At 38.0% G+C, this 22,459-nt stretch overlaps 1 protein-coding gene across 6 annotated transcripts in view; it reads left to right on the top strand.

The window, feature by feature from the left end:
• The window catches only part of GK5 (glycerol kinase 5), a 183,041-nt gene that overhangs the window by 94,459 nt on the left and 66,123 nt on the right, over positions 1 to 22,459 (top strand). For all 6 annotated transcript variants that reach the window (XM_045584136.1, XM_045584134.1, XM_045584135.1 and 3 more), the window contains 6 exons: positions 5,402 to 5,477; positions 6,032 to 6,093; positions 6,174 to 6,247; positions 7,899 to 7,959; positions 9,251 to 9,377; positions 11,413 to 11,517. In XM_045584136.1, coding sequence (XP_045440092.1) covers positions 5,402 to 5,477; positions 6,032 to 6,093; positions 6,174 to 6,247; positions 7,899 to 7,959; positions 9,251 to 9,377; positions 11,413 to 11,517 — 505 coding nt within the window. The remainder of the gene's footprint in view (positions 1 to 5,401; positions 5,478 to 6,031; positions 6,094 to 6,173; positions 6,248 to 7,898; positions 7,960 to 9,250; positions 9,378 to 11,412; positions 11,518 to 22,459) is intronic.

Raw genomic sequence — 22,459 nt, forward strand, 5'->3', positions numbered from 1 at the left:
ATTGACACATTATTATCAATGTAATGCATCTCCCATTACAATATCACACACAGTAGTTTCACTGCCATAAAAATCTTCTGTGCTTTACTTATTCATCTCTCTCTCCTCACTCCTGGAACCCCTGGCAATCACTTGTGTTTTTCTCTACATATAGTTTTGCCTTTTTTAGAATGTCATATTGTTGGAATCGTACAGGTACATACTGTACTGTATGTACACTTTCAGACTGGCTTCTTTCTTTCTTTTTTAAAATGGTTTTTATTGATTTCTAAAGAGGCAGGGAGAGGGAGAAGGGAAAGATAGAAACATCAATGAGAGAGAAACATCAATCGGCTACCTTCTGCATGCTCCTTACTGGGAATTGAGCTTGCAACCTGAGCATGTGCCTTGACCAGAAATCAGAACAGCAACTTCTTGGCGCACAGGTCGACGTTCAACCACTGAGCCACATCAGCAGGGCCTGGCTTCTTTCACTTAGCAACGTATATTAAAGATTTCTCTGACTTTTTGTGGCTTGGTAGCTCATTTCTTTTTCTTACTGATTAATATTTCATTGTTTGGATATGTCACAGTTTGTTTATCCTGTCACCTACTGAAGGACATCTGGTTGCTACCCTTTTGCAGCAATTATGAACAAAGCTTCTACAATATAAACATTTGTGTGCAGGTTTTTGTATGAACATTAATTTTCAACTCATTTGGATAAATATCCAGGTGTGCAATTACGGGATCATATGGCAAACTGTGTAAGAAACTGCCAGATTATTTTCCAAAGTGACTACCATTTTCTATTCTTACAAGTAAAGAGAATTCCTGTTGTTCCACGTCCTGGCTGACATGGATGTCAGTGTTTTGGATTTTAGCCATTCTAATAAGTGTGAAGTAGTATCTCATTGTTTTAATTTTTTTAATCCTCACTCAAGGGTATGCTTAGAGGAAGCAGAGGCTGGGAGGGGGGAAGAGTAAGGGAGGCAGTGGTGCAAGCAAGGCGGAGGGTAGGGAGAGACAGGGAGAAAAGAGACATCTATTGGTTCCCTCCCATATGAATATATAATCCGAAACCTAGGTATATACCCTGACCAGGAATTAAACCTGCAACCTTTTGGTATACAGGATATTGCTCCAACCAACTTAGCCACACCAGTCAGCGGCATTGATTTAATTTTTAATACCCTAATAACCTTAATATTATGTAGAAATATGAGTTTACTTTTATTTTCCGGGTATCGACAAGGACTTCTAGAATATATTGGAGTTTTTTTGTTTGTTTTGTTTTGTTGTTGTTTTGGTGTGTGTATGTTTTAATTTTATTGCAGTGACATTATTCAACATGAACATATTGATTTCATGTGTAGATTACTAATTTACAAAATTTGTACATAGGACCTTGTGCCTACCACCCAAGTCAAAGATCCTGTCACCCTCATATTAGGATATATTGACTAGAAGGAATGACCACAAATATCCTTTTCTCATTCCTAATCTTGGAACAAAAGGTTTCAACATTTCACAAGTTAGTATAAATTTGTAGTAGATTTTCTTTAGATATTCTTTATCAAATTAAGAAAATTACTTATTTTAGTTTGCTAAGACTATTTTGAGTGGGTGTTAAATTTATCAAACACATTTTCTGCACCTATTTTCTAGGTATGGCAATCTACTTGAGGCTTTTAGGGTGTCTTGAATTCATTCCTTGATATTATTTGTTGATTTTGAACATTTCTCAGCCATTATCTAAAATGTAATTTCTGATTCAAAGACCAATTAGATATATATTAGACCTCACTAAATTTTCTTTGTCTCTCTGTTTTACGTATTTTCTATTCTTTTTTCTCCATGTACTTTATTATGGATATTCCTCCTAATCTGTCTTCCAAATCTATTATTTTCTCTTTATATGTTTCTAATGCATTATTAAAACACATCCATTAAGTTCTTAATTTTTTAGTTCCACACTATTTTTGTCACATAATTATCATAGTATTTTAAGGTCCATAACTATTACATAATTCCAATATATGTAGCTTCGAAAGAGGTAAGATGGTGGAAGAATAGAAGGGCGGATTCTGAGCCCTCTCCCAAAGCAGAAAGAGAGAACAGCCGATGGTCTTGAGCTGTGAGTGTTTATTAGCAAGCTGGGAGACAGCGAACACCAGAAGAAACTGCTGGGGGGCCGCTAACAGAGGTACCCCTCACAGGGAAGCACCCACGCAGGCTACGTCCCTGCCTGGAGCTACCTACCGGCTTGGTCGGGGAAACCTCGCCATCTTGAGAGGAAGATAGGATCGTGTCAGAGGCCTGAATATCCACAGCCGCAGCGACCACCAAGCATCTGTGACCCTCAGAATGCAGATCCCAGGCAGCGCGAACACCTGGCCACACTGGAGTGCCCCACTGCTCGGCGAAAAGGAGAGAGAGAACTACACAACCAGACATCCTAGATCATGGAGAGACAAAAAAACAGCCCGCATACGAAAGAAAAGCAGGCTTCACCAGAAAAGGAAGTAAACGAGATAGAGGCAAGCAACCTACCAGAGCAAGAATTCAGAGCAATATATGTAGCCTTCATGTGTTGCTTGTTTTCCCCCCCCCCCCCCCCCCATATTCTCTTGTGTCCTCCTATGCCTGGTTAATTAATTGGTTTTTGAAATTTTTAAATCAATTCATTTAAATATGATTGACTTACAAAAAGCATACATTCAAAGTATACAAGTTGATGAGGTTGGTGAGCCTAGTTAGTTACTTGTATGTATGTATATATATATGAGCTAGACATTGTATTTTCAAAATTTTGTGTAGAAATTATGAGTGTATAACATAATGCTATCTTGCTCTCAATATGATGTATGTTTGTTTTTGCCATTCTTTTAGGCGCCAGGATTATCTCAAACCAGTTTAAAGATTGAGATGATTCAAAACTGAGTTATAGTTCCTGTGAGAGCCTATCTTTTAGTTTGCCCTAATTTGACTAATAGTGTCATTTGGAATCTTAACCCAATATAAGGAGGATTGACCCGTGTCCTCCTACTTTAGAAAACCCTGATAAACAAACTGACATATCCAAACAATAAAATATTAATCAGTGAGAAAAAGAAATGAGTTACCAAGCCACAAAAAGTCAGAGAAATCTTTAATATATGTTGCTAAGTGAAAGAAGCGAGGCCCTGCTGATGTGGCTCAGTGGTTGAACGTCGACCTGTGCGCCAAGAAGTTGCTGTTCTGATTTCTGGTCAAGGCACATGCTCAGGTTGCAGGCTCAATTCCCAGTAAGGAGCATGCAGAAGGTAGCCGATTGATGTTTCTCTCTCATTGGCTTATGACTCAAATATTTTTTAAATGGACAAATGAACTTACTATCAGCCAGGTATTATATTTCTTACTGAAATACAGATTAATCTTTGTCTAATTTGGAACTAATTTTAGAATTATAACTTCTGAATTTAACAAATGTTTGCATGTAATATCATTTTAAGCACTCCATATTTAAGTGATAGAACACTTGGATGGATGGAGTCTTCAAAATACTTGTTACAAATAACCTACAAATGACTTTTTTTTCTGGACTTCATTTTCATTTTATTGATTCTACTGTTAAAATATAATTCATCTTAAATGTCTTCATTTGACATTCTTTTTATCTCAGTTATTTATTTAGCAAGCATTTCTTTAAGCATCTGCTGTATTCCAGAAAAACCCTCCTAGTTGTTAGGGTTTTAAATATGAATGCTCTTAAGGAGCATAGGGTCGAATAAGGAAGTAATGAGGCTGGGGAATAATGGCTGTATAGAAGCTATCTTATCTCTAGGTGCTGGGTGAACAAAGCTAGGAAATGTTAGTCTTGATGGAAAAGTAAGAGTTGGAGAGGTGACATATTATGATTTAGGGAATTATTTTTCAGAATGTTAATAATATTCTAACGAATTCCAGATGGTCTTGGAGTTATTTTCTGAAAATATACCAACCAGATCTGAAATATCAGGGCTGGCATGAACACATAAGGAACTATCTGGCATTGAAATTGGGATGCAAAAGAACTGTTGGCCCAGAAAGGAATTCACTACAGACTGACTCATTTGCCTCTCAGCATAACCATTATGGCTTGTAGCAGTTTAGGTTCTTACAAGGGTATTTCTTGGATCACATGATCCCACACATCTAGAGGAAATAATGAACAACACAAACAGACCCAGAGAAAGAGAACCAGCGACTAGACTCTCAAACCTCAGAGGGAAAATAAGGGGAAATAGGGGTAAGGGGAAGAGATCAACCAAAGGACTTGTGTACATATATAGGGGCCTGGCCAGTGGCCATGGACAATGAGGAAGGGGGGGGGGAATGGCAGAGAGCATATCTAGGGAGGGGTTTGGGATGGGAATGGGGGAATAAGGACAATTATGTGAGACCATATCAATAAATAAATAAATAAATAAAAAATAATTTTCTAATGAGCATTTCAGTTTCTCTACTAGCTAGTTGATACTTTTGTTTCCTTTTGCATGCTTTACACTAAGGATTGGCAAGTATTTTTTGTAAAATGCCAGATAATAAAATTTGAGGTTTTTAAAACCACAAGTTTCTGTCACAAGTACTCTGCCATTTTAGTGCCAGAGGAACAATATAATTCATAAACAAGTAAGCGTGGCGTGTTCCACTAAAGCTTTAATATGCACATTGGAATTGGAATTTCATACACTACTTTTCATGTATCACAAAATATAATTCTTTTCTTTTTTAACCAATTAATTTAAACACCATTCTTAACTTGCTGTACAGAAAAAGCAAGGGGTTGGATTTTATCTGTGAGCCATTGTGTGCATCTCCTGTTTTAGGCTATTTATAGTTAGAGATATTTATATGTCCAACTTAAAAAAATGTATATACTTTTCTTCACTAAAGTAACACATGCTTGGTTTAAAACTAAAGGGTTTCATACCCTATAGCAGTGGTTCTCAACCTTTCTAATGCTGCAACCCTTTAATACAGTTCATGTTGTGGTGACCCCCAACCATAAAATTATTTCCATTGCTACTTCATAACTGTAATTCTGCTACTGTTATGAATCGTAATGTAAATATCTGTCTTTCCCGATGGTCTTAGAACCGATTCATAACAATAGCACAATTACAGTTATGAAGTAGCAATGGAAATAATTTTATGGTTGGGGGTCACCACAACATGAACTGTATTAAAGGGTTGCGGCATTAGAAAGGTTGAGATCTACTGCCCTATAGTAATTGCTTAGAACTGTTAGAAATTGTTTCTATATATTAATTTTTATCATAAATGGGATTGCATTATATTTATTGTTTGGCACTTAATCATGCACCTAATCATGCACTTAATAATTTGGCACTTAATAATTTGGCTTTTTAAAATTGATTTGTGCTATTCTGATTTCAAGGTACAAAACGCAATTGAAGAAGAAAGTTGCTGCTTTGGGACTATTGATACCTGGTTGTTACATAAGCTCACAAAAGGTAAAGATGATTTGGTAAATCTATCACAAGTAGCTGAAATTTGACTAATAGAAATTATTTACCTAAAAATAGTAGAAGTTACTATTTTTCCCCTTCCTATAGCCCAGGCATGTTGCCTTTTGGTTCCCTACTAACTACATGTTTTAGTAAAGCTAGATTAATTTCAGATTTGTTGGAAGTGGATGGGAATTTTAAAACTGGTTAAACCTCAAATATATGACTGAGTAACCGTCTTAATTTTAAGCCCACTAAAATTTGGGTTTAGAATCAAATGTCCCATTTTGCAACTGAGTATAACTATAGGCAATCACATTGTAGCTCTGCACCCCCTTCCTCACCTTTAAACTGGGGGTCATAACATGACAGTGTGTGTGAAAGTACTTTTGTAAATTATGGAAGTTCATAAAGATTAAGTGGGAATTGTTTTGGAGACTTTTCACTGGAAATACACATTTTGGAATGAATTTTCAGGTCAAAAATTGGTCTAGATTATAAACTAGAGATAGATGTTTACACTACCTGATAATAAAAGATTATTTCCAATGTAAATTTAGGTTCTGAATTTGCCACGGATTTTTCAAATGCCAGTACCACTGGACTTTTTGATCCATATGAGGTAAAGGGTTTTTCCCTCCTTGAATCATCACTTTTTGTGTAATTTAATTTGGATTCTGATTATATATTTTTTATGTTCAGATGTGTTGGAGCAGCTTCATTACTTCTCTGCTTTCAATACCACTCTCTCTCCTGCCTCCTGTGAGGGATACTAGGTAATAATGAACATTGGACTTAGAAACCAGCAAAATAGCCCTTGAATTCATTTTTCCTGGTGAGGAAAAAGCATTTGATTTAAAACTGAAAAGTATTTGGTTTACATGTTTGGGGTACTTTGTGAACATGTTATACTACAGGCATGGTGCACAGATTCATACACTAGTGGGGTCCCTCAGCCTGGCCTGCGGGGATCAGGCCAAAACTGTCTCTCTGACATCCCCTGAGAGGTCCTGGATTGTGAGAGGGCACAGGCCAGGCTAACGGACTCCACCGGTGCACGATCAGGATGGGAGAGGGGCTGTGGAAGGTTCTCCAGGATGTGTCCTGCCTGTCTCACCCAGTTCCAATTGGCTGGACCTCAGCAGCAAGCTAACCAACTGGTCAGAGCGTCTGCCCCCTGGTGGTCAGTGTGCATAATAGCCACTGGTCAAATGGTTGGACACTTAGCATATTAGGCTTTTATTATATAGGAGCAGAGGCCTGGTGCATGAAATTTATGCACGGGAGGGGTGGTCCCTCAGCCTGGCCTGCACCCTCTTCAATCCAGGACTCCTCGAGGGATATCTGACTGTGGGATTGGGCCTAAACTGGCAGTCAGACATCCTTCTTGCAATCTGTGTCTGCTGGCTTCTAACCACTCACCTGCATGCCTGCCTAATCGCCCCTAACCACTCTGCCTGCTGCCCTGATTGCCCCTAACTGCTCGCCCTGCTGGCCTGGTCACCCCTAACTTCCCTCCCCTGCTGGCCTGGTTTCCCCTAACTGCCCTCTCCTGCTGGCCTGATCACCCCTAACTGCTCTTCTGCTGGCCTGATCTCCCTAACTGCTCTTCCCTGCCAGCCTGATTGCCCCTAACTGCTCTCCCCTGCTGGCCTGATCATCCCTAACCACCTCTGTCTCAGCCCCCACTACCGTGGCTTTGTCCAAAAGGAAGTCTGGTCTAATTAGCATATTACCCTTTTATTAGTATAGACTAGAGGTCTGGTGCTTAGGGAGTGGGGGGCAGTCCCTGAGCCCAGCCTGCACCCTCTCGCAATCCAGGACACCTTAAGGTAGGGGTGTCGAACTCAATCAGAGAAGGGGCCAAAATCTAAAATCCAGCCTAAATAGTGGGCCGAATGGTTTACTGAACAGTCATAAACTGTCATTGTGATGGAAACGCAGCAGAGTGCAGTGATGACAGCGCGGTGCAGGCCACATTGCAAGGCCTGGCGGGACGGATTTGGCCCGAGGGCCTTGTGTTTGACACATGTGCCTTAGGGGATGTACAACTGCTGGTCTAGGCCTGATCCAGATTGGGCCTAGACCGACAGTCAGACATTTCTCTCGCAGTTTGGGACTGCTTGCCCCTAATAGCTCACCAGCCTTCCTGCTTGCCCCTAACTGCTCGCCTGCCTGCCTGCCTCTTCTCCTCTAACTGCCCACTGCCTGCCTGCTTGCCCCTAACTGCTCACCTGCCTGCCTGCTCAGTGAGCATCATAGTGACCAGTCAGTCCACTGGAACAGTTGCTTAGACTTTTATATATATATAGATAGATGAATAGATAGATAACATTTTGGCCTATGCTAAAAAAAAAAAAAATTCCTAAATTTCAAAATTAACATTGCTAGAATTATATCTTATTTTTAAATCAATTTTATTTGAAGCTTCAATTTTGGATCAGTGGATGAAGAGATATTTGGTGTGCCTATACCAATAATGGCCTTGGTAAGTTGAAAATTTGAGGTTTTCTTCTTGTATAGTATAAAGTAAATGAATATTATATGAATAGTTGGGATTAGATATGAGATTTAAAAAAAGGTCCTTGCAGATTAAAATTAAAGCATCTTTTTTTATTTTCTTTATACCTTGGATATAATCAAAAGTATTTTCTGTTCTGAAAAGAGGACTTCACAGCCTTTTCTGAGTTCTCTATATATTGTTTTTTAGGAAACTTAAAATATTTAAAAATTATTATCGATATATTCTGAATAATACTGGTTTATATTTGATATTCTGATATATAAGAATAATAATAGGGCCAATGCTTAATTTATATTCAATACAATGTAACCAAAAAAATGATATGGCACTTAAAGAAGTTGTATTTACATTTTATAAGTCCTTAGCCAGCATCTGCCAGTAGAGAAACTTGTGGAAGAATGAAAAATTAGCTGTACTGGTGTTTGAAGGTTCTTTCTTGATTCTACTTTCTCTCTGGAAGAGTGATTCATAACTTGGAGAATCCCAAAGATTTACCACCTGATTGAGAGGTTGTGTATATCTTGCCTTTGATTTCCTGTAATGGCTTAAGCAGGAAGTATAGACCATGTCCCTAGATGGACAGTCACATTGGTAGGTAGAAGAAACAAATGAGGGAAGGGGAACTTAATGCCCAACTTATAAATTCTTTTTCATTTAGAGATGATCAGTCTTATTCAATCTAGGGGTAGGCTCAGCTATGGCTGGAAAAACTATAGATTAGTAAGAAAGCGTTCTTCAGATTAATTTTGCTGTATATGTATCTACATTTAACTATATTAACAGAATGTTGTACTTTTTAAAATAAAAAATGTATTGTCGGAAGATGTATGGTATTGAGTTATATCTATTTCTAGTTAAGCATACATCTGTCACTTTTACTAAAAGAAAGGTGTGAGGTCAATTATTTTGACTGAGTGAAACTGCTTGTAAAATGTAAACAAAATATCTTGGGATTTTTTCCTGCACAGTTTTTATTCTGACTTTTATTTCTAAGGTTATTCCTATAATACTTAAAACTCATGAAGTAGGTTGCTGAGTAAAAATTGCTAGAGGCGCATTAGTTCTCCATACAGTGTTAATTCTAGAGATTCCTAGCCTATAGTTATTGCTCCCTGTTTTCTCTAAACATTTTTTTTTCAAGGAAAAGGAAAAAAGAGAAGATGCTGAACCATGAGAATACATTCAGAGAGCCAGTGGGATGCAGTGAAATGGGCCACAGCTAGAGTTCCAAGGTCTCTGTTTGAATTTTTGGCAGGTGGCTGACCAGCAGGCAGCCATGTTTGGAGAGTGCTGCTTCCAGACAGGAGATGTGAAGCTGACCATGGGGACTGGGACATTTCTGGACATCAACACTGGAAGTTACCCTCAACAGAATGTTGGAGGTAAATATTTAGAATTTATCCTATTGATTAATTAAATATCACTTTTTTGTGCCAGGACCGGTTTGGCTCAGTGGATAGAGTGTCAGCCTGAGGATTGAAAGGTCCCGGGTTCGATTCTGGTCAAGGGCATGTACCTTGGTTGTGGGCAAATGCCCAGTAGGGGGTGTGCAAGAGGCAGCTGATCGATGATTCTCTCTCATCGATGTTTCTAGCTCTCTTTCCCTCTCTCTTCCTCTCTGTGAAAAATCAATAAAATATATTTAAAACACACACACACACACACACACACACACACACACAAAAATACCACTTTTTGCAAATTTAACTTTTATGATAGTATTTTCTCATTTTATATTATCTAACATACTTTAAGTTATTATTCTTAGAGACAGTTAATCCCCATTTTCCTTTTATCTTTACATTAAAAGCATGAAAAATGAGAGAGATTTTATAGAAAAATTCAGATGGATTAAGGTATTTTGGTTAGGTTTCTAAAAGTTTATCTATAACGTGTCTAACACATCTTTCTAAACCTCTAAAGTATTGTTTATGTATAAGAAATTATTTTTATTCTTGTGAATTTTTTGAGGTGCTTGTTCTCAACTAGTGATCCCTGCATATTAATGGCAATTACTAGGAATTTTTCTCCCTAATGGGAAAAATCTTGGGATGTATAAATCAAGAAATTTCAATTGTGTAACTATACCCAGAAAGGCTGAGGGCTTTTAGTCTGACCTCTGATCCCCTAACATGGTTACTAAGAGGTGGATTTAAAAATATTTTTCCTACCTTCCATTTCTCACTAAATCTGTTCCTTTTCCCCTAACTTGGAAAATAGAAGCTATAAAATGTTTATCATTGCATGAGGTTGTTTTACCTTAGGAGGGTTGTTTAGAAACCACAGATAAATGCAATAGATAAGACAGTTCTTAAGCTAACCAATCCTATAAAATAAAAGCCTAATATGCAAAATGTCTGGTTGTGTGTTCAGCCAATTAAAGCATAATACGCTAATGATATGCTAAAGCCACACAAACACTCACTATAATGTGCACTGACCACCAGGGGGCAAACACTCAGACTGGTAGGTTAGCTTGCATCTGGGGTTTGGCCAATTGGGACTGAGCGAGATGGGCCGGACATGCCTTGGAACCCTCCCATGTCCCCTCTCCTGCTGGCCAACCTCTCATGTCCATCCCTGGCCCCAGTCATGCACTGGTGGAGTCCCTCGGCTTGGCCTACACCCTCTTGCAATCCAGGACACTTCAGGGGATGTTGGAGAGCCAGTTTGGGCCCTATCCCACATGCCAGGCCGAGGGAACCCCACTGGTGCATGAATTCATGCACTGGGCCTTTAGTTTCTAATAACTTTTTATTTCTCAATTCAAATATTATTTCTGTGTTTCCAGAGACATTATTGTACAAAGCTAATAAAAGCTAATATTTATAATGTGCCAGGCATTATGCTAAGTTCTCTTTCTGTATTAACTCAGCTTACTCTCACAAGAGCTGTCTGAGGTATACCATTTTAGTTGAGGAAACTGATACTAAGAGTTAGAAACACTCTCTCTCTCTCTCTCTCTCTCTCTCTCTCTCTATATATATATATATATATATATATATATATGTATGTATGTATATATATATATATATATATATATATATATATATATATATTCATTTCAGAAATTGAGAGAGAGAGAGAGAGAGAAACATCAATGATGAGAGAGAATCACTGATCGGCTGCTTCCTGAATACCCCCACAGGGGATTGAGCCCACAGCCCAGACATGTGCCCTTGACCAGAATCGAACCTGTGTCTGCAGGCTGACACTCTATCCACTGACCCAAACTGGCCAGGGCAGTTAGAAATTTTCAAGACCACAGCTAGTAAAGAAGAAAAGATGGGGATTTGACCCCAGGCATTCTGACTTCAGAGCCACTTTGATAGTTTTTTAGTTAATCAAAATTTTCAATTATAGATGTCTGCAATGAATTATCTATTTACAATATGAATTACATTGTTTGTTTTTAAGGTTTTTATCCATTGATTGGGTGGAAGATTGGACAAGAGGTTGTATGCTTAGCTGAAAGCAATGCAGGAGACACTGGTACTGCCATAAAATGGGCTCAGCAATTAGGTAAGTCATCCTTTACATAGATTTCACAGGCCCGACTTAAAGAAGTTAATGCCACACGATCGCAGATCAGTAGGAAATGATGGATTATTCAAGTGAAACATAAAGTAAAATGACATGTGCAAGAAGAAAATACAGGATGTTATTTTTATGCTATTAGGATGGTGAAAGGCTAGGTGTTAAGGCTAGGTGCCATAAAGATAATAATAAATTTATGCATATAAAATGTTAGAATGTGTAGGGAAAGAATTGCCATAAAGGAAAGCTAAAAGGCATATTGGTGAGAACAATTTGTAGCATATGTCAGAAAAGTTAATAAAGATGATAAAAAATGACAAATTAAATGATTAAAAATGTTAAAATTCAATGATAAAAGAAATACACATTTTAAAAATTGTGTCACATTTCATTATTAGAGATTAATTAGTTTTATATGCTCAGCATTGGTGGGAATGTAGAGACAATAATACTCTAGTTTCCATTGGGATGAATGTTAATTAGTATGGCCTTGCCAGGCTAGTGTGGCTCAGTGGTGGAGTGTCAACCTATGAACCAGGAGATCATGGTTTGATTCCCCAATAAGGGCACATGCCTGGTTTTCAGGCTCAATCTCCAGTAGGGGGCGTGCAGGAAACAGCCCATCAATGATTCTTTCATCATTGATGTTTCTATCTCTCTCTTCTTCTCCCTTCCTCTATGAAATCATTAAAAACATATTTTTTAAAAATTACTATGGCCTTTCTGGAGGACCATCAGACAGTATGATTGAATATAGACCCTTTACCCACAGTTTGATTTTTTGTTTTCTTTCTTTTTTAAAAAAATATATATTTTATTGATTTTATTACAGAGAGGACAGGAGAGGGATAGAGAGCTAGAGACATTGATGAGAGAAACATCGATCAGCTGCCTCCTGCACACCCCCTACTGGGGATGTGCCCACAACCAAGGTACATGCCCTTGACTGGAATCGAACCTGGGACCCTTCAGTCTGCAGGCTGAAGCTCTATCCACTGAGCCAAACCGGTTAGGGCTGATTTTTTTGTTTTCTACAGAAATAATAAGACAAGTGTGCAGAGATATATGCATACATGGGTGGGTGTTTAATGCAGCAATTGGAAATAAGTTCCTATCCTAGGTAATATGCAAATGGTCATTACGTTGTGACAGTAACAACAGATCAGCAGGAGGGCAGGGCAGTGAGAGTTACCAGCGGCAGAGAGCTACAGTGCAACAGAGGGCAGGGTGGCCAGCTGAGATAAGTGGCAGCCACAAGGTCACTAGTCTAATAATAAAGCACTAGATAAGTAAATATTAGTATATCGATATAATAGAACATTGTATACTCATACATAACAGTATAGTTGCATATCTTATTGAAATGGAATATTATCTGTTATTCTGCAAAGAGGAGATGAAGCAGTTGCCTGTGTAAATATTTTTTTGTTTATTTAAAAACTAGCTTTATTGAAATATAATTCACATACCATATAACTCACCTATTTAAAGTGTACATTCAATTTTTTTTTAGTATTTTTAAAGCTTTGTGCAACTGTTACCACAATCTCATTTGAGAACATTTTTGTTCCCCCTAAAATAAACCCCAATATCCATTAGTAGTGATACCCTGTCCCATCTCCCATTCCTAAGTTACCATTAAGCTACTTTATGTCTCTGTAGATTTGCCTGTTTTAGACATTTCATAGGGTTAGAATCATCCTATGTATTAAAGATGTAATATGCAAATAGTTGTTATGCCGTAAAGCATAATGACCGACCATGTAACAATCGGATCATGGATCAGCAGGAGGGTGGGGCAGCAAGCTACAAGCGGGCGGCAGAGAGCTATAGAAGGGGACAGGGCAGCAAGCTATGGGGCGGTGGGGGGCGAGGGAGCTACAGAAGGGTGGGGCAACAGGTTCAGAGCTACATGAGGGTGGCAGGGAATTACTGGGTATAAGAGGTGGAGAGCTGCAGGAGAGCTGCAGGAGTGGGGCGGGGAGCAGCAAGCTATGAGATGGGGGAAGAGGGGTCTGAGGGAGCTATAGGAGGGCAGGGCAGCAAGCTGTGAGAGGGATCTGCGGGGGAAGAGAGGAGGTGCTACAGGAGGACGGGCAGTGGGTAGAGGTCATTCGTTGTGATTCCCAAATGATGAGCTACTGGTGCACGGATTTGTGCGTAGGGCTACTAGTATAACATAAGGTCTTTGTAACTGGTTTCTTTGAGCACAGTCTTTTCAAGGGTCACCCATATTGCAGCATGTGTCAATTCTTCATTTCTTTTTATTGCTGAATAATATTCCATTGTGTGGATGGGCCATAATTTATTTATCAGTTGATGGACATTTGGGTTGTTTCCTCCTTCTGGCCACCATGAATATTGAACTGCCTATATATATATATAACATAACCATATTTCATGCATAAGGTGTGAAATGTTACATACCAAAGTATTAGCGCTGATTATCGCTGATAATTAAATTTTAGAGCAAGTACTGACTCTCTACTTTGCTCTTTTCAACTAAGCTGATATGTTTAAAGACAAAAATGATTCTTTTGGAAGAAAACATATACTCTAGGAGGGAAATACCAATCCATTTATTCATTTCTTCCTTTTTTTTTTCTATTTGTCTATAAGCCTTCACCAACATCATAAATATAAGTTTACTTATTAATAAAAAATATTTATTTCAGAGCTTTTTTATTACTTAACTCTTCTCCTTAAATGTACTTCTTATAATTTTTTGGACATATATCTTTAGATAACTTCAGATTATAGAAACATATGTCTTCTTTTTTAGTTATACCTTTTAATTTTATTGCTTTCCAGAATAAGCACAATAATTTCACATTCATCATTAAGAAAAAATCATCATCAAGTTGCATATGACATCATGTGCATGTGTCATTGGGAATAATTTCACTGCCCATCGAGGTTGAGGGTCATTCGTTGTGATTCCCAAATGATGAGTACTCTTTTCTGGGAGATGGAGCTAAAATGCCTTGACTTATCAAAGTGATGTGACTTCTGGTAGAGGCATGATGCCCTCCTGAAGGCTAATCCAATCTCTGCAGGAAAACAAAACTGTTGTCTGATTGGAGAGAGAGAGAATTCAGAGTTGAATTATTTGCTTTAAAATTTCAATGATTGGCATAGCTAAACATTATTGGTATGTGAAATATGGTAGCAACCGTACTTTGGTAAAAACTGCTGTTTGAATTTTAACCCTTTTGTCTGGCTCCTGCATTTGATTAAACACAGGATATTTACCTCAGCTTCCAGGTGGAGACATGGAGGCTAAGGCAGTTTTCCCTTGCCTGGGACCAGGACCACAGGAGATTGATTCCCACTGATTCAGTAGCTTCAGGGATAGAAACTGTAGATAACCTTTACAGTTAACTCTGCGAGCTGTTCCCAGTCTTTAGAATTTAGTCGTTCGGATTTAGAATTTATAACAAAGGAAAATTCTTGTGGTTTAGGCCTTTAAAAGGACTGCCTGCGTGTGGTGCTCTTGTGGTTGTCCTGGCCAGTTTTTCAACAAATCCTTGCCTGCTTTTTTTAATCAATTATCAGCCTCCAGTGGTCTTATTTTGAACCCAGGGTTCGACCCCACAACAGTATGCATCTGTCTGAAATACAAAAATTCAACATTTACTTGAATATATCTCTTTCTAGTCTGAGCATTCATTTTAATAGGTATATCGACAGACATAACTGCATTACATTCAGGAGAAACATAGGATGTAAGAACTTGAATAACCCTGTCATTTCCTTGAAGACATGCAGTTTGAACCTTCATATCCTTGTGTGACATGCTGAGCTCGTTCCACTCTGAGTGTGACTTTCTTCATTGTCTTTGCTGGGTAGTACAACTCAGGCTCATGCGTAGGTGCTGTTATAAACTAGAAAAATATTATTTTCTTAATCCTTTTTACACAGGCCAGTTGTCTCTCATCTTTTTTCCCCCTTTAGGCTCCTCTGTTAACTGCCACATTTGGGTCCCTACATGTTCATCTTTTCTCTTTAATTTGGTCCATTTCTGTTTCTCGTCACTCTTTGTTCTGTTTTGCTGTCACAATCTTATAAATATTTTTATGTCTGAAACCATACATGCTAGGATACCAGTGAAGAAGACAAATACCGCTGACCTCATGGAGGGTACAGTTTAGCAAGAAGCACACATATTAAATGAACAATTGGAAAAAAAATAAACCCAAACAAAAACCATTAGTGTTAAATACCAGGAAGGACAAGTAGTTATCGAGTCAGTGATGTCTTTTTAAAGAAAAGACTTTTTCTAATTGGAGAATCAGAATATTTCTTTCTTTTTCCTTTTTCCCCCTTTTGTTTAGTTAATTGGTGTAACACTAGTTGACAAAATTTTGCAGGTTTCAGGTGCACAAGTCTACAACGTATCATCTGTACACTGTATTGTTCATTCATCACCCCAAGTCAAGTCTCCATCTGTCACCATTTATCCCCTGTACCCTCCTCTACCTCCTCTTCCCCCTAGCAGTCACCACACTGTTCTCCATGACCATGAGGTGTTGTTTTGTTGTTGTTGTTGTTGTTGTTATTCAATCCCTACACCTTTCCACCCAGCTTCACCCCATGCCAACAGCTGTCAGCCTACTCTCTATCTCTGAGTCTCTCTGTTTTGCTTTTTAGTTTATTTTATTCATTAGAGTCCACATATGAGTGAATATATAAGGTACTTGTTTTTCCACAATCTCATTTGCTCACTGGCTTCTTTCACTTAGCATAATGCTCTCCAGGTTCATCAATGCTGTTGCAAAGGTAAGATTTTTTACAGCCAAGTAATATTCCATTGTGTAATGTATCATAATTTTATATATCTATATATCTATATCTATCTATATCTATATCTATCTATATCTATCTATCTATATCTATATCTATATCTATATCTATATCTATATCTATATCTATATCTATATTTCTATATATATTTAGTTATAACTCCTACCAGGGATTGAGCCCAAACCTGGGTCTCTGGGTCTGTGCCCTAAACAGGAATCAAACTGTGACCTCCTGATTTATAGATTGATATTCAACCACTGAGCAACACTGGCTGAGCTGCCACAACTTTTTTGTTCACTCATCTACTCATGGACACTTGCATTGCTTCCAAATCTTGGCTGTTGTAAATAACAATGCAATGAACACATGGGTGCATATGTAGAGATATTCCTTGAACTTTATTCTTCTTTCTCAATATTGCTGTGTCTATTCTGGGTCTTTTGTGGTTTCATATAAGTTTTTGGAATATTTGTTCTAATTCTGTGAAATATGCCTTTGGTATTTTAATAGGGATTGCATTGAATCCATAGTTTGCTTTGGGTAGTATGGATATTTTAATAATGTTAATTCTTTCTATCTATGAACACAGTATATGCTTCTGCTTGTTTTTTTATCTTCTTTAATTTCCTTCTTTAATGTCTTACAATTTTCTGAAAATGGGTCTTTTATATTTTTAGTTAAATTTATTCCACAACTCGTTGTTTTTTACACAATTGTAAATGGGATTGTTTTCCTAGTTTACCTTTCTGATAGTTTATTGTTGGTGTACAAAAATGAAATAGATAATATGAATGTTTATTTATTTATTTATTTATTTAAATATATTTTATTGATTTTTTTTTTACTGAGAGGAAAGGTGAGGGATAGAGAGCTAGAAACATCGACCAGCTGCCTCCTGCACACCTCCCACCGGGGATGTGTCTGCAACCAAGGTACATGCCCTTGACCGGAATCAAACCTGGGACCTTCCAGTCTGCAAGCCAACGCTCTATCCACTGAAACTGATTTCAGTGCTGAGTGTTTATTTTGTATCCTGCTACTTTACTGAATGCATTTATCAGTTATGGTAGATTTTTGGTAGAATCTCGAGTGTTCTTTATTTACAGTATAATGTCATCTGCAAATAATGACAGTTTTACTTCTTCATTTCCAATTTGGTTGATTTTTATTTCTTCTAATTGATTGCTGTGCTTATAACTTCCAGTACTATGTTGAATAAGAGTGATGAAAGTGGACATTCCTGTCTTATTCCTGATCTTAAGGGAAATATTTGTAGTTTTTCATTGAGTATGATGTTGACTGTGGGTTTATCATATATGGCCCTTATTACTTTAAGGTATGTTCTCTCTATTACCACTTTGCTAAAAGTTTTTATAAGTGTGTGCTGGATTTTTTATCAAATGCCTTTTCTGCATCTATCAATATGATCTTGTGTTTTTTATCCTTCATTTCTTCATGTGGTGTATTCCATTTATTGATCTGCAGATATTGTATTATACAAACCGTGTATACCCAAATTAATCCCACTTGGTAATAGTATATAAACTTTTTAATGTATTGCAGAATCCTATTTGCTAATATTTTGTTTGACATTTTATCATTTATGTTTATTAGGAATATTGGCCTATAATTTCCTTTCTTTGTAGTGTATTTATCTGGTTTTAGAATTAACATAATGCTGACCTTGTAAATGAGCTTGGGAGTCTTCACTCTTCTTGAAATTTTTTTGAAAAGTTAGAGAAGGATAGTATTAGTTCTTCCTTGAATGTTTAGTAAAATTCACCATGAAGCCATTCAGTCCAGGGCTTTTGTTTGTTGGAAGTTTTTTTTATTACTGCTTCACTTTCACTAGTTGTAATCTGACTATTCAAATTCTCTGATTCAGTTTTGTAGTATTGTTGTTTCTAGGATTTTATCCATTTTGTCCAGATTGTCCAATTTATTACTTTTTCTCTTTCATTTCATTTATTTGTAACTGATCTCTTTTTTTTTCTTGAGTCTGGTTAAATATTTGCCAATCTATTTTTTAAATTTAATTTAAGTTAATTTTGTCTCTCTTTTTTTCATTTTTTTATTAAGGTATTATATTTGTACATATCTTACCAATGTCCGCCCACTTCCCACTCCCACACATGCCCTCATCTCCCAGAGTTTTGCATCAATTGGTTATGCTTATCTGTGTGCATACAAATCCTTCGGTTTGATCTCTTATCTCTGCTCCTCGCCCTCCCCCCCAACACACACACTCCCTAACCTTCCCTCTGTAATTTGACAGTCTGTTTGATGCTTTACTGTCTCAGTATCTATCTTTTTGTTCATCAGTTTATAATGTTCTTTATTATCCAAAAATGAGTGAGATCATGTGGAATTTTTCTTTCATTGAACCGCTTATTTCACTTACCATAATGTTCTCCAATTCCATCCAGGTTGCTGCAAATGATAAGAATTCCATTTTTTATGGCAGTATAGTATTCCATTGTATAGATGTATCATAGTTTTCTGATCCAATCATCTGCTGACTGGCACCTAGGCTGTTTCCAAATCTTAACTATTGTAAATTGTACTTCTATTAACATAGGGGTGCATATATCCTTTCTGATTGGTGTTTCTAGTTTCTTAGGATATCTTCCCAGGAGTGGGATTATTGGGTCAAATGGGAGTTCCATTTTCAGTTTTTTGAGGAAACTCCATACTGTTCTCCACAGTGGCTGCACCAGTCTGCATTCCAATCAGCAGTACACAAGGGTTCCTTTTTCTCCGCATCCTCCGCAGCATTTGCCCTTTGTTGATTTGTTGATGATAGCCATTCTGACAGGTGTGAGATAGTGTCGCATTGTCGTTTTGATTTGCATCTCTCAGATAATTAGTGACTTTGAGCATGTTTTCATATGTCTCTTTGCTGTCCTTCTGTCTTGTTTCTATTTAGTTCCCTTGCCCATTTTTTATTGGATCATTTATCTTCCTTTTATTAAGTTATATAAGCTGCCTGTAGATGTTGGAGATTAAACCTTTTCAGTGATAACATTTGCAAATATGTTCTCCCATACAGTGGGCTTTCTTGTTGTTTTGTTAATGGTTTCTTTTCCTATGCAAAAGCTTTTATTTTGATGTAGTTCCCATTTGTTTATTTTCTTTTTAGCTTCCATTGACCTAGGAGCAATATCAGTGAAAAAGTTTTTCCAACATATGTGATTTTGCTGCATGAGGATTTCTCTAGTATTGTATTTTTATGGTTTCCATCGTATGTTTAAGTCCTTTATCCATTTTGAGTTTATTTTTATGTATGGTGTAAGTTAGTGGTCTAGTTTCATTCTATTGCATGTATCTGTCCAATTTTCCCAACACCATTTATTGAAGAGACTGTCTTGACTCCATTGTATGTTCATGCCTCCTTTGTCAAATATTAATTGAGCATAGTGGTTTGAGTCAATATCTGGATTCTATTCTATTTCATTGATCTATATGTCTGTTCTTGTATCAGTACCATGCTGTTTTGAGAACAGTGGCTTTGTATTATAATACAGCTTGAAGTCTGGTATTGAGATCCCTCCTACTTTATTCTTCTTTCTCAGGATTGATGTCGCTATTTGGGGTCTTTTTTATTCCGGATGAATTTTTGGAGAGTTCTTTCTAGGTCTGTGAAATATGCCATTGGTATTTTAATGGGGAGTGCATTAAATCTATAGATTGCTTTGGGTAGTATGGACCTGTTATGCCCAGATTTCAAAATCCCAAGGACCACCAGGGAGCCAACTCCGATGCAAAAGCAAAGAGTCTTTATAGGTCAGCCAGGTGAGTGACTAGCTGGGTGACTGCTCTGCCATTCTCCACGCAGGAAGCCAGAGAACAGCCGCACTTAGGACCACTTTTAAGCCCATTAACCACATCCTGTTTTTGCAGAACAAGTAACCCAAGACAAAACATTTTTTCCCAAGCAACAACAGAGTCATGCCATTGACGACCATGTTGTTCACAGGGTGATCTTGTTCTTCAGAAAGCTGACAGTGATATATGAAAAAAGGCCTACATGCTGGGAAGGGGCCATGAGACTGTATCTCAAGGCCTGGCCTGGTGTCAGCACTGACAACTCTATCTGGGGCATAGTCCACGGCCTCTCTGGAAGCATTCTCAAAAATTCCCACTCTCCAACATTCCCCACTGATTTTATGTACATGAGTCAAATCATTGACTCTTTTGGTCATTGTTGGCGAGGGAGTTATATTGACCTATGAGGACTATAAGCTTGATAGAATTAATTCTCTGAAGAATAAAGTCAGTGGGCCTGTTTATAAGATAAGGGCCCACAATGAGGGCCAGGAATAATCTTTAGAGGGTCCAAAGAGTCCTGGACTCCCTATTTTGTCTGGGCTGTCTTAAGCCAGGTGTGATGAAGCCACTTCGGGATCCTGTCGACCTTGAATGCTGTGGGGGTGATCCTTTCCAGGTAGGAGTCAATCCTTAGGTGGCAGATTTCTTTACCCAAACAGAGTCACCAGGGTGGAAGGATGGACCGGATTAGACCTGCTTTCTAGGTAGACTGTAAAGCCAGTAAGAACTTGAGTACAGATTGGTTATGGATTTCAGCTTTTCTAGACTGGATTTCTGTGTAAGCTGGTGAGGTGGGTAGGTCAGGTCACTAGAATCTGTAGAGGCCCCACTGGTTTTAGGGTAGTTCCTGGGCTGTTTTATCTGCAGCCTTATTCCTTCTTGCTTCTGGGGAGTCCCCTTGTCTCACATAGGTAGAGATGGGAAGACTTAACTACATCTGATAGTGCTAGTTGGCCTATCGTCCTTGTTCTGCTCACATCTGTCTAACTGTCTGATATATCTAATATTACCTCAAGGATCCTAGCTCTGAATTCTTTTAGGGAAAATGGATGTCGTTAGGCTCTTCTAGCCACTTCCTGCTAAGATGGGTCAGAAGTTTCTCTCAGAGCCAAGAGATCCTTGCTGTCTGTCAGAGGGACAATGAGGCCTGGGCACAGAAGGAGGTGGGCTTGTGACCTGGCATAGACAAGCTGTAACAAATGGTCTGGTGGGAGGAAAATAAAACCTTTTAGTTTTAACAACTTGTATTGAAATAGAATTTTTCTCCTTAAAATTACCCCCATGTTTTTCAAAAGAGCCAAATTAAGACTAATTTATCGATTGTATTTAATTTGCTCTGATTGTTTGCATAAGCATAACAAGAATGGTAACTGACTACCTTTTCAGAATTTCATGATTGAATCTTAATGTGCCTCGTAGGGCCAGGATGCTTAGCCATCCAGCTGCAGTCAGGCCTGCCTGTAGTATCTGCCGAGTTAGATGAAGTCCTCACATGTAGTGGCTCTACCCGGGCCCACGCCCTAGGCTTCAAGGCCCATCTCAGTAGCCCTCCTACTCATCGCGGCTCAGAGGGCATGAGGGTCTTGCAAGGATGCAGAGGCGCCTTTATTTTTTCTCTTCTACTCTGACCAACTGCCAGTGATGGTTAGGGTATGGGCCTGCTGCTCCAGCACTGGCTATTTTCAGGGCTACCAAGCAGGATACCAGACTTTCTCCATGGCACTTTTATTGGCTTTAAGTCTTCAGAGTTCAGGCAGGTCTCTTTAAAACATGATATTCCAGTCAAAGTTTCTGGTCAATAAAACCACTATTGGAAACTGGTCTTATTGAATTTATGCAAAGAAATGTATTCCCATGATTTATTAAGTATTGCCAAATTTCAGAGGAATTGTATAAGGAGAAAAATATACTGACTTGCTTTCAGATAGAATTTTTTCTTGCCAGTCCTTTTTGTGGACTTTCTAAAGTAATGTTTTCTGAACAAATAATAACTGTCCGATTTCTTTTTATCAGTCCTTCCCTAAGTACTTTGGCATAATTATTTACCCTCTGTTTAGGAAGGCAAAATGCAAATTATTTACTCTTTTTGGCTTACTGGCCTGTATTATTTTATTTCTTTTCTACATATCTCTTCTCCTTTTTACACCTACACAACCTTCTATTGAAATAGACATTTCTAAATTAGCCTTTAATCCTTCTTTCTATGTCCTTTAGAAATGCATAACCATGCCTCAGATCCTCTGCTCAGTGTTCCTTATTCTTTGAAACCTTAATCCTTTAAACAGCCAGAATTTAA

Source organism: Pipistrellus kuhlii, unplaced genomic scaffold (genome assembly GCF_014108245.1).
Source record: "Pipistrellus kuhlii isolate mPipKuh1 unplaced genomic scaffold, mPipKuh1.p scaffold_m20_p_2, whole genome shotgun sequence".
NCBI classification, from domain to species: Eukaryota; Metazoa; Chordata; class Mammalia; order Chiroptera; family Vespertilionidae; genus Pipistrellus; species Pipistrellus kuhlii.